Raw genomic sequence first — 16,519 nt, 5'->3', positions numbered from 1 at the left:
CTACTAGAGTCTAAGTTGCAGCATTGCTCAGCAGCACTGCAAAGTACGTAGCAGAAATCACATCTACGCAATGTATGCTGATTTTAGTCTTTGGTCCCAGGCACCGATCTTGAGTGCAGTTCGAGATGTGAATCCATTCATTATTTATCCCCGTAATTCGAATTCCGAGTTGTGCGTCCCATGGATCGATCGTATTTCCATGACTCGGTGGTTAGCTAACTAAGGCTCTTGGTCCAAAGAGCTATTTCAGTAGCCTTGCTTGTTATCTGTGTAACAAATACTACTAACGACGATATCTACTTCCTAAAGGTGTATCTGACAGTAGCAGATCAAACAACGAAATGTACGTACTTGGTCTATGTCGTACGGCACTATATGGCATACAGAACACACCCCCTCGCAGATTTGAGGGGTAGGTAGGCAAATGGGTACCTACGTAACGCAATAAAGATCTACGTATATGATCTCTCTGGTCAATGTGGGTCGATGCTATAATAATCCCACTTCCTACGTCGTACGTATCTGATGGGAAAAGAGACCCGCTGAAGCACAGCAGCAGCCGCTGCAAGGACGGTTTTGCCGTGGTTACTATCTATGGGTGTAAAGCCCACAACGAGGAATACGGAGTACTCTGCTCATGGTCATGGATTATGGATGATGAACATCTTCAAAGTCTGGTCCGGACGGCTCGAGTTCGACACGCTATGACATGCAGTTGACAGTCACTACTGTCCAGTGTGTGTGGTCGACCTCGTGATTCGACAAGAAACCCCAATTGTAGACTTGACTTGAGGCACCGGACAAAGTATGAAGATCCCGGAGTACGCTCTGGCCACATCTTCTTTTTGCTTTGGCTTGCCCATGTTTTGAGTCAAGCTAGATAACTATCGTCTTGGTCCATCGGTGTGGCGTTATGGCGAGATCGCTGGTGCATCCCGTGGTTACCGAGTCTTTCAGCAAGAGGACAACCATATCGCCTCTTTGAAGCTAGAAAAGTGGCATTGCAAAACATCTAGAATCGCCTCTCTGCTAACTCAAATCAGATCAAATCATATCAAATCAAATAGTCAATGACAATTACGATGGCAAATCGCCAATGGCGATAATTGTCAGCATGGAGCTGATACGAGTCTACGATTGGCCTCGGAGAGTTCACAGATGCAAGGGGAATCCATTTTATATGCATTGACCCAATGTAGCCGGGCACGAATCATACAGCGTAGGCCGTGTAGTTGATTCCATTGCCGGATCGGGGCTCACGCTCGTAATAACGCTGTCCAGGCAAGTAAGCAGTATGTGCGTGGAGATAGTCCAAAAGACCGTCGAAGCCTGGATGCCATAGTGACCAACAGGCTTTCATTCCCCTATTCCCCGTGCCCGATAGTTAGTTCCCACCTTTGCTTTTTTCGTGATCCTTGTACATCTATCAATTTTTTTTATACACTCTCTGCATATGCTTTCCACTCCTGCGTGGGCTTTATACTCCGCCTTCCCGCGATGTTTGCAGATGCATGCGTAATTTGTAACATATCCATAAGCCATCCCACGCATGAGTTAGTTTTCTTAGTCTACTATGTTTCGAACTTACTCTAAGGCGCTCTGGTTATACATGCATTATCCGCTTTGAGGAGCACGAAGGCCTTATTCCAAAACTCGAGGCCAAGCGAGGGGCAAGGGGCATGCGTACGTGTAAGCGTGTTGTATATCCAAGTGGTCTCTTGGGGAGAAACTATATAATCAGTGCTCATGCTCTTCCCTTTATTTGTCTTGTTGTCTATCTCCTCCTGCATAACTGATGGCCATGATTGTTTGACTTCGGACTTGCCACTCCATCAATGCATTGCATCAATAGATACTCTTAGTGCACAAGCAATAGTCCGAGAACCTTCTACTTCTTCTTATTCTCCTTTTGCCCTTCGTGAACATACTTTTCTCCATCGACAACCGACGGTAAACGTTATATATATTCCATCATGTTTGAAGATGTCTGGGGTAACGACGTGTCGCGGCGTTGCTCGCTGCCGTAAGTTCCAAATCCGGTAACCATGGTTTATTCATACTGATGATCTCTAGCACACTGAACTCGTTCACATTCCGCTGTGAAACAGACCGACAAGAAGACACTCCAATGCGACGTCTGCCACCGCTCCCTCCCGTCGAGCCTCTGCCTCCGGGTCCATTCAATAACCCATTCACCCCAAGCTCCCATGTTCAAAGCCCTCCAAGCTCTCAAGACACATTTCCGGCCAGTGTCAAAATATCTACATCAGCATGGCTTGCAGCGGATCAGCAACAGCATGCTATTATCTCTCCTCCATCTCCAGTCAGCTCAGTTGATTTCTCCCTCAAAGACACATTCTCAACTCAAAAAGCATTCGGCTGGCCCAATGATCTCTCCTATACTGAGATCATGGCCCTCGTTCAACCCCGCAACATCAACCGAAAGCCGCCTCTCCAGCAACTTTGTGGCCGCAAACGCAAGAACGAAACTATGATGTCGTCCGCAAGCGACCAAGACGACCAACGGGAGAAACATCGTATAGCCGAGGGAAACCGACGAAAAAATCTCAGCCAACTTCATCGAGAATTGGATAACCGTCTCCATGATTTCTTCCTTGAGCGTGCTGGATGGAACCCCGGCAAAAGTTTGCCTCAGTCCAAGGAACATATTGTTCAGGGCGCGATTTACCTTATTGATTTTTTGCTTGCTATTGTTGTGTTTTTGATGGGTCAGGAAAAGAACATTCCGCCTCAGCTGTCGGAGAACCTGCAAGGTCAACTACGAAGTATGCAGTTGCAACAGCTTGTTTCAAGCTTGCAGTCCCAGAACCAGGCTATGCAGTATCAGGTGCGGGCTTTGAAGCAGGAATACGATGACCTCTTGGGTAGGCATCGGGCCTTGGAATTCAAACTCAAGTCTTATGATCAGGTCTTTCGTTCGCCGAAAGCAGAGGTTATCTCGCCACTGCCTCTGGCTGCGATACCCCAAGAAGTATCTTCACTGGCCCCTGCGTCATCTTCGTCAAATCAACAAGTAAAGAAGACATTACCCGGTCTACGAGTCCTGTGCAATGACATTCCTGGCCTGGGTCCGGATTGCTCTTTCTCATCTGATACTTCCAATACTACATTCTCTACTACCTCCAGCTTCAACCTCGATGTTGTCCCACGTACAGTTATGTCGCCAATGACTACACGGCCTTCGTCGCCCATGTGTCTTACGCCTTCATCATCGTCATTCTCACATTCGTCTTTACCATCTTCTCGACGCGAGTCCTTGAATCACACCTTGTGAGACGATGAATATATGACGTCTAATGATTGATGATTTCAATCTCTATCTATATGATAGAGTTATTGCTTGCTTAAGGGGGCTCCAAGCCCACCGTGTACTATTATCACGACCGCTTCTTTCTTTCCACAACGATCATTGGCCTTTTTTTTTATTTTGCTTTTTGGATGGACAGTGTTTTTTCCCCCTCTCTTTCGTTGAACTTATTTTCTTTCAATTTCCTTTGTAATTATAAAACAAAACCTGTCTATTCTCTCTATTTCATATCATTTCGGTCTCTTTACGTTTTGATATATTCTGGACCTATCAATAATATTTTCCCCCTTTATATATATGGTTGCGTTTTTTGCTCTTTCGCAGGTGTTTATATTTTCCTATCTTCTTGCGGATAAAGCGAGAAGCAATTTGATATTCTGAGTTGAGTAAAAATAGTCTTTGCAATGCCAACCTTGGAACAAGCTTGGAAACGTGGGACAGATCTCGTACCTGACAGAGTGCGTATGCAGAAAATATGATACATAGACAATGCCCCTGAATGCAATCCAACCTGAGACCACGCACAGAAACGAAGAATGGAAGATTTTCATGTGTATACGGGTAGATACGAGGATAGTGTCTTTATCCCTTGCATTCACCATAGGACTAGACCTGCAGGAAACACACTGCATAGTAACTAGGTTTGCTGCAGGAGGCTAGTGGCATGAGAAATAATCCGAGGCAACTAACAAACTTTATCATTATGCGTGTTGTTTTAGTGTGGTGGTTGTGGCGACACACTAGCTCTTTGATTTGGAATACTTGCAATGCAGCGTAGATAGATCAAAATCCAGTGTTCCCGACAAGGTTTACATACGAGAAATCACTACTTATCTGCAGTTCGGTTGGCCATTTGGCAGAAGTTACGTACCGACCAATCCTGAATCTAGCTATTCTTGACTAGGCATATATAACCACATCAGCAACCACCATCTAGACATCCATGTACCCCGGGGCCGTACGGAGTAGACACTGGACAGACATAATCTGAGTCTAATCTCGTAAATTCGGCATGGAACAAACCACCCGGAGAAATAGGAACCACGCACACGAGTCAGGACCACTTGGTTAAACCCAAACATACTTGTAACTAGTCCTCTTAGTTTGCTTGTGTGTGTATATATATATGTAGTATAGTAGCTTCGGAGGAAAAGACATCGGATCGGACTCGGAGAGCATGAAATGAAACAAAGTTGCTTTTGCACGAAGCGGATTCCAGGAGTGGACAACGTATTTGTTTTTCTTTTCTTCTTGCCGTCTGGTTATATGAATGTCTTCCTGTTGGTTGATTTAGAGAAACTCGTGAGGAGTGAGTTGTAAGATGATAATACGTACAAAGTCCTAGCCCTAGCCCTAATATTGATATATATGCCTCAGGCATCGATGGATAAAGCGTGTTGGTGGCGTTGTCTAGTCGGTTATTCCTGACGAATTGGCCACTGCGTGGTCGTCTAGGAAGTCTGTACACATGCTTGTATTCACACAGATTTCGAGCTCAATTGATTCCATCGTATTCTATGCATCAATGTTATTGAAAATCCACAGTAAAACGCTTTGCTGTAGCCAAGCCAGACAAGAAGAAGAGGATAAAATGAGAGACTCTTGGGGATGGGCCAATCACTTGGCAGGGTACGTCTGAGCATACTCCGTACACAAGGCAAAACTGACTTCGTAAGACCAAGACATACAAAACACAGAATGCAGAGCCAAAACAAACCAAGCCGGTCAGTCCCCAAACGTCTTCGAACATCATTGGATACTTCAGTAATATATCTGAATAAAAACAATGGCATTCAGGCTAGTGTTTAGTCTTATAGATCGAGGCAGATCTTATCGGTGCCAAGCCTGCTGTCAGTCGAGGACCACTTAGTCGGCCCAAAGCGGCTAGATTGCGCCATGCCAAGCCAGCCACTCGTCGTCGAGAATCCAGACTAATTAACTCCTCCTTCCAACTTGCCAAGTTTATTCCTCTACTCCCTTTCCAGGACGACAAACTCGCTCATCCCCTCCTCCCTCGAGAGCAGAGCAACCCACCTCGAGTATACGTTGTACGTATCACTCTTTTGCTTCAATTCTTGCTGTTTCTATTTCTCATCCTTCTTTGTTTCCCAGCGCTTGCGGGACCGTCCGACCCGCCTGTCCCCCCGACCTACGTCTACGTGTATATCCGCTACAATCCGATTATCACAGCCCTTGTCGCTCGCTTGATTTGAACACAACGGACTTGTTTGTTTGCGCCGCCTTATAGAACGAATTATAATAAAGTATTGGAGAGTCACGAGAGCAGCCGAGAATCACTGAACGACCTTTTATGCAATTCGTGACCCCTCGCGACAATACCCCTGGTCTCGTGTTCGCGGTGGGAAGGAACGCTCATTGATATATTTACATAATGTTACTCCCTAAAGGTGGTGTTAATTGGAAGTCGGCTCGGTCAAGGTTACCGCCATGGCGAGCTGTCCTTATCTTGTTAACCCGCACCCGGTTCCTGGTATCGATTGCCGTTGTCGGGTTGGTGGTCCTGCTCTGGCGTGGTATTAGCAGTTCTGCTGCAGAGATGCAAAGGTTTGTGGGCTTTCCTCCGACAAAGGCAAATTCATAGCGCTAAAGTGACATTCGCGTAGCTTCTACTGCTATGGACCCTCAAAATCACCCATGCACATGACAATCAACGAGATGAACGAGTGGAACGCCCATTTACAGACCCCTGTCAACTTTAACCATCATGAACCATACGACGTCAATTCGACGTCAGTATCTTTTATTAACCTCAACCCCATCAAGACCACACCAAACGCTGCCGCCAACGGAGAACGTGTACTGATTCTTACGCCGCTGCGCGATGCCGCCCCTTATCTCCCGAAATACTTCGACCTTCTTTCTATATTGACCTACCCTCACGACCTGATCGATCTTGCTTTCCTCGTTGGTGACTCGACGGATGACACTCTTGGAGTGCTCAGCTCAGAACTTAACCTTATCCAGAGCCAGGTGGAACAAAAGGTCGCCTTTCGTAGCGCTACGATAATTCAGAAGGACTTTGGCTCCGACATTGAAATGAATGTCGCGGAAAAGCACTCCTTTGAAGCCCAAGGACCTCGTCGAAAGTCGATTGCGCGAGCTCGAAACTTTCTTCTTTACTCCGCTTTGAAGCCTGATCACTCTTGGGTGTATTGGAGAGATGTCGACATTGTTGACAGTCCGGAGAAGATTCTGGAGGACTTTATGGCTCACGACAAGGACATCCTCGTTCCAAGTATGTATCACCACGATATCATTTTGATCGTAATTGACAATTGGTAGATATCTGGTTCCATCGGTATGAGAACGGACATGACATCGAGGGCAAATGTATGTTTATTCTTACGCCTTGTATGTGCATAGCTAACTAGTCACAGTCGACTACAACTCGTGGATCGAGTCTGACAAAGGTCGTCGGCTGGCAGAATCCCTTCCCAAAGACACAATCTTGGCCGAAGGTTACAAACAATACGACACTGGCCGTACATATCTAGTGAAATTGGGTGACTGGCGAAACAACAAAGACGAAGAGGTTGAGCTTGACGGAGTAGGTGGAGTGAACATTCTAGTGAAAGCTGATGTCCACCGAGCTGGTATGTCATCTTATCTACCCAAGGGAATCAACTGTTTTCTTACTTAGATAGGTATCAACTTCCCGGCTTATTCCTTTGAAAACCAAGCCGAAACCGAAGGTTTCGCCAAGATGGCCAAACGGGCTGGCTATCAAGTTGTCGGTCTCCCTAACTACATCGTCTGGCACATTGATACCGAAGAAAAGCCCGGAAATCTCGGCGGACGCAAAGCATATTAATCAATATAGGAAGAGGTCATCATAACTCTTTCCCAAAATGAAGAGCGAGGAATACACAATCCCGCCGTTATTTCACACCGCCTAATGTTTTAAGACGATGTCGAACGAACGTCACTCGACGACACCGGAACAATAACAGGCTGTTTACACCTGACATATTCACACTGTGCGATAAGCATGCGCGGAACCATCGCGCTCTAATGATATGGTAATATAAAGACTTTTTTTTTACTCCTGCGTTCAAATGTAGGATTCAGCCGTCTCTCTGGTTTCTTTGTACTTTTGTTTTGGCTGGCGCTTGGGGGAAACGATGTGTATTGTATCAACTTGTTCGATCATTCGATTCTCATTTCGATCCATGGACCATCCATCGGATAAGGTTCTTTTAATTGCTGTTTTTATTTTCCTTTCCATGCTTGATGCGTGTACGCTACGGCATATACGTACTCTAGTATACATCCAGTAAACATGGTAAATATAGCTCGGCATTCTATCCGGGGTTACCAATCACGGGGAACACCCGGACAAACCCCCCCCACAGCACTCTACGTACATCTTTCCTCTCAGCTTCGATTCTTCCCCGCACTTGACTCTTAATCGATTGATTTTCTTCTTGGAGAGAAAACTTAGAGATCCTTCAAACTGGCTACTCTACGAGCATTCCGACCTTCACTCCTCTCTCATATTCCACGACCAAGAACCGGTTATAACCCCTTGATTCGATCACAGTTCTTGTATCAGGCGACTCGATCAGCCATGAGCATCCCACCTGAGAAGAGGGAGTGGTTGTGCATTATCCCGGATAAGCCGGGTATGCTTGAGAAGAGACTTGAGATTCGGCCGTATGCCTTCTTTTACCTTGTTATACGAACAAGTAATTGTGCTGATATCAACACAGAACCCATATTGCAAACCTCAAACCACTCATTGAGTCCAAACAGATTGTCACGGGTGGTATGTTCACCATAACTATCTACTTTTCGTTGAATAATAATGGTTTAACCTGTCGTTTAAAGGACCAATGTTCCGCGACGCCCACCCCACCGAAGGCAAACCCGCCAACTTCAAAGGAAGCGTGATGGTCTTCCGCGCTGCGACTGAAGCCGAAGTGCGTGACATTCTGAGCAATGATGTTTATAGCAAGGGGAATGTATGGGATTTGGAGAATTTGCAAATTATTCCTGTGAGTCCCCTCACCCCCTCCCCGTTTACCGGCTGTAGAGAGAAGTATTCGGTTGATATTGACTTTGTGTGTGTAGATTGCCATTGTTGTTTGAATATGACCATTACCATACCATGTATATCGAACTGCTCTCGGATAGGGCCATGTCATATACAAGAAGGAATACAACGCTGTATTACATGCTAAGAACACTGCAAAAAGTCTACATAATATATCTATATATACAACAACAAACAGCTCATATGATGCTTACGCTCACGCTACAATGCCAAACGTACTCTTGACGGAGAGCCACTTCTCATAGGCTAACAACTTCAACTCAACGCGCACATAAGCAGTAAAAGCAGACAGAAAACGGTACAGATTACTGAGTTGCAAAAGGCTGCCGTTCTGCGACACGAGTTCCATTTCCTCCTCGAATACGGTTCTGGTGGCGTATCGAGCGAGGATGAGGAATGTGCGTACGGGCCCTTGGCGGGTGTGTAAGTTCTCGTCGAGACTTCGGGCTATGAATAGTCAGTATCATTCATGGGAAGTAGCTGGTGCGTGGCTACTCACTAAGATCATTCGTTTTTAGAATCAAGAGGATAATCCGAGGAACTCGTCCGAGCATATCAACCAATTGCTGAAGCAAGCCATGACTCAGCGCACTGGTAACATTACTCTTCTCCTGCTCATTATCCCGTGACGATACAACCTTGTTCTGGGCAATGACCGTATAATCTCTGCCCGTGATGGCGCTTGCGAAAATCGGGAACAGCTCTTCAGTGACACCCGCGACCTCATATGCGTATTTGCGCATCTTCTGTTCATCGCCTTCAATAACAGAAAGCCAGAGTTTGGCATAATTTCGACGCAAGTCTTGAGGGATATCGCGGTAAAGACCGTGGTCGTATAGAATGATGTCAAAGTTGGGCTTGCGGCGAGAGTCGTTCTTGCGAATGGCAATATTACCGCCGTGAGGGTCGCAGTGGAGAGGCGCATTGTCACCAAAGATCATTTCATTAAAGATGTGTGCAAATGCAGCTGATACTTCGTCACGGTCAATTCCATTCTTGTCGAGGAATTCCAGGTCATCAGGACGAGCACCAGAAATGAACTCCATGATCAAAATACGCTTTTCGGCCGATATTACTATGAATTGTTAGAAATCGATGTATCGAATGGGTGGAAGAAGGCTTACCCTGAGGGATGACCAACGGCGCATCAGAATGTTGCCTAAAGTACTCCTTTGCCCGCATCGCATTCTCAGCTTCGTGTCTAAAATCAAGTTCCATCGGCAACGACAGATCCATCTCCCGCGAAAGCCATTCTAGGTCATATTCTGGGAAAAAGCGCTTCAATGTAGAGAAGGTCAATCGTGTCAACGCAAGATCGAGCGGCACCCATTCAGCCAAAACCGGATGCTGAATTTTGACAGCTACTTTCTGACCCGTCTCCCGTAAAGTTGCGACATGGACCTGTGCAAGTGACGCAGCGCCTATAGGGGTAGGATTGAAACTTGAAAAGACCTCATCAATACGTTTGCCCGTATCCGCAAGGAACATTTCCTGTACCGATTCAAACGATGAGACGGGGCATTTGTCTTGCAAGGGGATGAAAGTTGTTGTCCATTCTAGCGGGAGAAGATAACCCATACTGCTGAGATGTTGACCCAATTTGATGAATATGGATCCATTCTTTTCTAGGACGACGAGGGTACGTTCTGCGCAGCGTTTGTGGCATGCTTTGAGCAATGCTTCTTGTTCTTCGGGGGTGCCGCCTGTTTGGTTGAGAGTCGTTCGGTAGCTATCATCATGTAAAGAACGCATCATTAGATCAGTCCACTTCACACAACACAGTTATAAGGTGACATACTCATTGATACAGATCGCAAGAGTGGCGGCAACTCTAGCACTTCTTTCGGCAGCCGCATAGCCATGCTTTATATCATCCCAGAACCCTATCACTGCAACACCTAGTGTTCCTCCCGCAGCTCCAAGTCGTATAGCTGTCCGTCTCCTCGAACTCCTTTTCGAGCCGGTGGATCCAGAAGCATTCTTCGATTGGGGGGCGTTGAGCCGCTGAGAGGGGGTCGAATGAAATCCCCTCTGGACCTGTGTATTCCTAATTGGCTGACATGACCGCTCGTTTGTCCAGCAGCTCCTACACAGTGGTAACCTTGTAGTGTTGCGTGTATGCGATAAGGACGACGGGAAGCGAAGCGTTGCTGTTATCGGACGGGGAAGAGCGGGTTTCATGGTCTTTCAAACAAACCAGGCTAATGTTGAAAATAGCGCGATTCTAACTTATTCGAGTTTTCCAAGGACAATTGATTATCTGGTGGTTAGGGCGTGAGTCGGTCTCGATCAAATCGTAGATGATCCCGCAAGGATGGAATCGTGTGCTTCGAAAACCGCCGAGAATCGCAGTAATAGTCAAGGTCGTAACGGCGGCTCGCGCAAAGATCGAAATAATCTATCAGAGGAAGGAAAAATATTTACAATAAAAAATGAATCTAGATTAAGGAGCAAAAGAAACCTGGTCTTGCAGAATTGGCCACTAGATAAATAATCTCGAATTTTTGGTCTCGGGACGGCTGGCGGAAAGGTTGCGGCACCAAACAATTAGGGTAATTAGTTTTTCCGACTCAGGGTTGGCGAATTAACCCTAAGCCACAGTGTTATGTGCATGTGCTTGAACTTCTTGACAGACAGATAGAACAATATCATTGTGTATTCACAGATGCTAGACGCCATATAAATAACGTTTTTATTGAGCATCCTCCTTCAATGGACATATACAACGATCCAAGCATTAATCGTCCTCAATATAACCTTTTGTTTGTACCACGACGCCGGTCTATGCAAAGGAAAGTAGAAGCATAAGTATGAACATGTCCATAATCAGAACTGAAGGGCCTCATGGCGGAAGGGTATTAGTTATGGAAAGGAATGCAAAAGGAGGAAAGAAAATGGAATGAAAGATTTTAGTGGCAGATTGTGTTTCATGCCCAATCGATGTCATTATTCGTTTGGCGTCTTCGTCGTGCGTTGATCGCCGACGGCGGCCGATTCAACGAAGAAGGAGACCTTGTTTCTTCTGATGGAAGGGAGCCGAGTAAGGATAGCCGACTGTTCATAGCTCGGGGCACGCGACTACGAGCAGCCGCCTGTCCGATGCTATCGGTTGATCCAGTTGATGTGCTGCCATCTCGAGTAACAGGTCGTAGACTCTTGCGCTGGTGGCGGGGGGATTCAGCAACATCGAAGAGTCCTCTTGACTGCCCGGGTCTGAGATTGGGAGTAGTAGGCCTTGACAAATTGCCACCAGAAGGTTGAGATAGAGCGGAAGTACTTGTCCGTCTCATTAATGGCCTTCTTTTTGCACTTGACAGGCTCTCAAGATGCTCGTTGGATTTGAGTAGTTTGCCAGCCATATCTCTCACAAGAATTGCTGGATCATTCTCGAGCTCTCTAATAGCATCCAACAGGCCACAGCGTGCAAGTAAATCGCTCTGTTCTTCTGTCGAGTCACAGATACTTGAAAGAATTCGGAGCAAATTCAAACGCACGGCAGCCTTGGTATGATGAAGCTTTTGACGAATGCGAGTGAATAGATCCGGTCGAGCGAGCGTTGATGCGACTGGAGGACTTAGTCGTAGAAGTTTCTGGAGTGGCTCCAGCAAGTTTTCGAAAGCATTGGCTTTTGAAATTGTTAGACATTTGACAATCGAATCAGTAAAAGATAGGCCGTCAGCACGATCTTCTAGTAGATGTTCCTCCACTTTAGCAGTCTCTTCTTGGAGCCTACATCCCTTGTTAGGTGTGTCATGGTTTCACTCGTCAAAAGAAGAAGAACTTACCATGCAAAGATTGCGTCCAAGGCAGTAACTTGCCAGTACGGATCAGACAGAAGCGATATATAGAATGGCAAGCCCTTATTACGCCAAAGTTCACGACGGCCAACTTTCCCTGAGTGAGCCATATCACACAGAATAGGAAGTGCAAACTCTTTCAAAGGACGTTCCGTCTTGACTATCTTCTGCAAAAGAGGAATAATACCATTCAAAGCTGCATCCTCTTGTCGCGGTTTGCTGAGCCGGCACATGTTATATATGGTGTTGAGGATCTGATTCGAAACTTCCCTGAAGTGAGGCTGTTTCATGGTGGAACGTAGAAGTTCTGTGAGAACATCAATTGCATTCGAGTTTTGTAACGATTCCAGTGTTGTAGAAAGCATAGAGAGATTCTTGATAAATTTGAGCATTGTGATCTGGTGAGTCGGGGTCATGCGTCTCAGTTCCTTGAGTACTCCTATAATGCTTGTTAGTTTCTCAATTCACGAATAGGGACCGTCACACTTACTGTGTAGTACAGTTCTTTCCGCAACCATTTCCTTGACATGATTTTCTGCTTGGGAGAAGATGAAAAAGATATTTGCTATGCGGCCCTCACTTATTTTTGCTAATTCCTCCTCTTCATCGAGTACTCTGCTTAGCACAAGCGATAACGGGTCCAGTACGGAATTTCGCGATAAGATTCTGCAAAAATCATTTTTTGGGGTTGATCCCTATATGATCAGCACGACAACCTAGAAAACATTGAACTCGTACTTACTTGAAGTTCAAAAACGCTCCATATACCGTTGACACCGGTCAGGACGAGATCCCGCTCATCTTCGTAGTCGTCCTCAAGAAAATCAACCAAAACATTGAGACCACCGGCGCTAACAAACATCTGCAACGTCAGAGTCGAGGATTGATACATCTGCTGCACGAATGTTGCAGCCTCTAGTCGAATCTCGCGAGGGTACTTCTTCGACGCGAATTCATTGATGATCGGAATACCACCAACAAAACATAGATTCTCCTGTATCTCGTAATCGTTGTAGATGATTGAGTTGATGATCTTGAGCAGATTGAATATGATGTCGCGTCGCCGACAGCCTTCTAGTATCTCAAGCATGGGAAGCATGCCATGAGATCCAATGATGATTGCCTTCGTTTCTGGTAAATCGCCAAAAGTGACTAGTAGTTGCTCTGAAATGTCCGCAAGCACGTCATCATCCTGTGAAGTCTTTAGAGAGCTGACGAGACTCTCAACCTGGTTACGTAGGCGGGCGTATTTGTCGCGGGCAATGTTTGCTTCCAAGTCCATTTCATCAAATCCCTCCTCTAATTGAGCGAAAGGGTCATCTTCATCGTCTTGGTCTCCTAGCCACGAATTATTGGAGAGTTTAGACTGCAGCATAAGTGCGTTTTTCTCTGAACCATGCTCGCTGACTGGTTTTGGTAGGCCGCTCTCTTCGTTACCGAAAATGTCGGAAAAATCCTCATCATGTTCATCCTCCGTGAATTTTTGTATCTCGATTGAAGATTTGCTACGTTTGAAGGAGCTTCTAGTTTTTAGTCGGATTGGGAAATTCGTTTTACTTTCTTTTGGGTCGATACTGTCGATTGATACCTTCCTTTGAGCTGGGATCAGCAACGCGGTCTTGGGGGCATTGTCATCAACTTCCTAATAATTCATAAGCGTACCCTGGTATTAGTGAAAAGAAGCAGAAAAATAACTTACCGAAAACATCCCGAGTTTACGTTCCAAAACATCATCATTAGCAACTATGAGATCTGAAAAGTCCTCATCTGCGCTTTCTGAATAAAAAGCTGTTGGGCGTGGTTGGCGTAGGTGTTTTGACGGAGAATTACCCGGCTTAGTATTAAGTGCCTGTACACCTGCAACAACCGGGACGCTTTGGCTTGATCTGTGACGCGACCGACTCTTGACATGCTGTTTGTTCTCCTCCACCACTTTCCGCGGCAGTGGGCGAATCGTCTCGAGCGGATCAGAGTCTGTAGCCCCAAAAGTTGTGTCAACTTCAGAAAAGCTACCCAACGGGTCTCTCATAGTGGTACCATCCAGAGAAGCAAAGGCTTTCAGTTGTTCCGAAGAGAGTATTCCTCCGAGATGGTCATATGGTCGCAAATGTGGGAGTTCAAGTGCACGAGGCGAAATGGCGGAGTCAAAATCGTCGTCCCAATTGTCTTCCGGATCAGGAGAGCGAAATTTTCCAGACATAGTTCGAGGAGATGTTAAGTCCTTGGTTCTTAATGCTGTATTTATAGGATCAAGCCGTGAGTGATTGGGCCCTTGAGGGTCAGTTCGACCTGGCCTTCTAATTGTCGTAGAGTCCGGAGAGCGAAGGGCCTCGTTCCATTCCTGGACACTCTTGACTGCCTCTTCGTATTCAGTGGGTTTCTTTGGAACCACTGATTCGGATCGATGAGCGTTGCCAATCCAAGGATGCTTCAGAAGTTTGCGAGCAGATACGCGAAGGTTGGGGTCCTTTTGGAAACATTGCATCAAGAAATCTTTAACTCCCTGTATAACTCGTTAGCAATGAGGTCGCCATCATAAGAGGAGGGAATTTGCGTACGGGTGATGCTCCTTGAGGGAGGGGAGGATGGTCATCGTTTACTATACGGAAAAGAGCCGGCATAGGCTGTAGTTTGTGGTACGGAGGCTTTCCATCAAGGAGCTCAATCACTGTACAACCGAGACTCCAAATATCTGAAGCCGTCGTCGCTCCTGAAAGCTCAATGACTTCAGGCGCCATCCAATATGGAGTGCCAACAACACTCGATTCATGTAACCCGGTTGTGCGACTAGCGACACCAAAATCCGCCAGCTTGACGAGCCCTTGCTTGGTCGTGAGGATATTTGCACCTTTAATATCTCGATGGATCACACCTTGGTCGTGAAGGTACTGCAAGCCCTGCAAGACCTGCGACATGTAGAGAGCCACGAGATTCTCGGGAAAGCGGCCAAAGTTCTTTGCAATACTATGTAATGATCCATTTTCACAGTACCTATATTGAATCAGCATATATTGTTGATGGTTGAATTGGACTTTCGGGGAAGATGTACTCGAGGATGATGTTGAGCATTTCGGGAGTTTTCACGAAACCATGATATTTTACAATGTTAGGGTGCTAACATTTAGCGATATTAGTCAATTGACCAAAAGACCACACGTTTTTTCAGTCCCCAGACTTACATCTAAAGCTTTGAGGAGATCGATTTCAAGCTGGAGGGATGCGAGTCAGCAGCTGGCTTGAGGATGACCCGAAAGGTACATTGGATACGTGCCATAATAACTCTCAATTCGCTCTTCGGGAGATCAGCTAGTTTTATTTGTTTCACTGCAACTGTCTCTCCGGTGTTCCAGTTGAGGGCTCGATACACCGATCCAAATGCACCCTTGCCTAGACAATCGCCCAATTGCTTCAATCCCGTTAGTATGGGCTTGTAATAGTTGACAGATCGATGCTGCATACATAATCCTTGAGTTCTGAATCATCCTTCGATAACGACTTTGACGACTTATCATCTCTTTTTGTTGGGCTCGTCCCCGATCTTGCTAATCGTGTCTTGACCGGTGTTCCTGGGGTGCGAGATGACGGGAGGAACGATTCCTCGGCGTCGTTTGAGCGGCTGACCATTTTTCTCGATATAAGGGCACAGAATCTCGAATTCAAATTCTATGGTATCTATGGCAGCCTGGGTTGGCGCCTCGCGAGTTGTGGGACTGTTTCCGAGTGAAAAGAGGCCGAGTGCGGGAAAGGGTGTAAACACGCGGGGAAAGAGGCATATCATGTAGGAGGGAGGAGGACGATCGTAACGGATTATGGTTAAATTATCGGTCGATTCGAATTTTCTGTATTATATCTATAGCGTAATGGCAGTATAATGCTGTAAACAAAACGTGAAGGGTCATGAACATTGTATGGCGGCTCGGCGAGGGGTGGTTGTGATCCAAACAGTTGGGCGTAAGCTGAGACTCGTTTTGGGAGTTGGTTTCATGTCATGCTGTGAACCGAGACTGAATCAGAGCAAGTAAGCAAAACAGTTGGCAGCAAATTCTGCTTCAGAACCTTCGAATATCCAGTTATACTTATGAATCAAAAGCTTGACGAGCCTTGTTGGAAAAGTTGTCACTGGAAGGTGGTTGTGTTCTCCGCACTAACTAAGCTGACATCACGGTAGGCCGATAAACATTGCCCAAGCCGAAGACTCAGCCCTAACAGCCCACAGGGCGCTATTAGTTTGGAAAACTGTTGGCGATGAGAACCCATTTAATTAATTCATTGGCTGTCCCCTTGCCCCTTTATGTCCTTAATTTTATTTTGAGTCTTTTT

General features: G+C 46.1%; 6 protein-coding genes across 6 annotated transcripts; 4 read left to right on the top strand and 2 right to left on the bottom strand.

The window, feature by feature from the left end:
- Nucleotides 1–1,973: 1,973 nt before the first annotated feature.
- Nucleotides 1,974–3,295, top strand: EYB26_001259 (uncharacterized protein; the record flags this gene model as incomplete). The annotated part of the gene is made up of 2 exons (XM_054260570.1): nt 1,974–2,023; nt 2,074–3,295. 2 exons carry the CDS (start codon nt 1,974–1,976, stop codon nt 3,293–3,295), a joined length of 1,272 nt encoding a protein of 423 aa, XP_054116545.1.
- Nucleotides 3,296–5,026: 1,731 nt separating this feature from the next.
- Nucleotides 5,027–5,536, top strand: EYB26_001258 (uncharacterized protein; the record flags this gene model as incomplete). The annotated part of the gene is made up of 3 exons (XM_054260569.1): nt 5,027–5,092; nt 5,146–5,376; nt 5,441–5,536. The coding sequence occupies 3 exons, from the start codon at nt 5,027–5,029 to the stop codon at nt 5,534–5,536; spliced, it is 393 nt and encodes a 130-aa protein (XP_054116544.1).
- Nucleotides 5,537–5,720: 184 nt separating this feature from the next.
- EYB26_001257 (uncharacterized protein) lies at nt 5,721–7,160 on the top strand (the record flags this gene model as incomplete). Its single annotated transcript, XM_054260568.1, has 5 exons — nt 5,721–5,893; nt 5,953–6,584; nt 6,632–6,679; nt 6,727–6,942; nt 6,994–7,160. The coding sequence occupies 5 exons, from the start codon at nt 5,721–5,723 to the stop codon at nt 7,158–7,160; spliced, it is 1,236 nt and encodes a 411-aa protein (XP_054116543.1).
- Nucleotides 7,161–7,916: 756 nt separating this feature from the next.
- Nucleotides 7,917–8,437, top strand: EYB26_001256 (uncharacterized protein; the record flags this gene model as incomplete). Its single annotated transcript, XM_054260567.1, has 4 exons — nt 7,917–8,002; nt 8,059–8,114; nt 8,177–8,343; nt 8,420–8,437. 4 exons carry the CDS (start codon nt 7,917–7,919, stop codon nt 8,435–8,437), a joined length of 327 nt encoding a protein of 108 aa, XP_054116542.1.
- A 161-nt stretch (nt 8,438–8,598) lies between these two features.
- EYB26_001255 (uncharacterized protein) lies at nt 8,599–10,583 on the bottom strand (the record flags this gene model as incomplete). The annotated part of the gene is made up of 4 exons (XM_054260566.1): nt 8,599–8,849; nt 8,902–9,477; nt 9,527–10,131; nt 10,201–10,583. 4 exons carry the CDS (start codon nt 10,581–10,583, stop codon nt 8,599–8,601), a joined length of 1,815 nt encoding a protein of 604 aa, XP_054116541.1.
- Nucleotides 10,584–11,329: 746 nt separating this feature from the next.
- EYB26_001254 (uncharacterized protein) lies at nt 11,330–15,823 on the bottom strand (the record flags this gene model as incomplete). The annotated part of the gene is made up of 10 exons (XM_054260565.1): nt 11,330–12,131; nt 12,188–12,638; nt 12,690–12,894; nt 12,942–13,841; nt 13,899–14,702; nt 14,758–15,190; nt 15,249–15,313; nt 15,379–15,408; nt 15,471–15,605; nt 15,659–15,823. 10 exons carry the CDS (start codon nt 15,821–15,823, stop codon nt 11,330–11,332), a joined length of 3,990 nt encoding a protein of 1,329 aa, XP_054116540.1.
- Between the last annotated feature and the right edge of the window lie 696 nt (nt 15,824–16,519).

The sequence above is a fragment of the Talaromyces marneffei genome, chromosome 1, assembly GCF_009556855.1.
Source record: "Talaromyces marneffei chromosome 1, complete sequence".
Classification (NCBI taxonomy): Eukaryota; Fungi; Ascomycota; class Eurotiomycetes; order Eurotiales; family Trichocomaceae; genus Talaromyces; species Talaromyces marneffei.
This window is presented reverse-complemented; position numbering and strand designations above follow the sequence as displayed.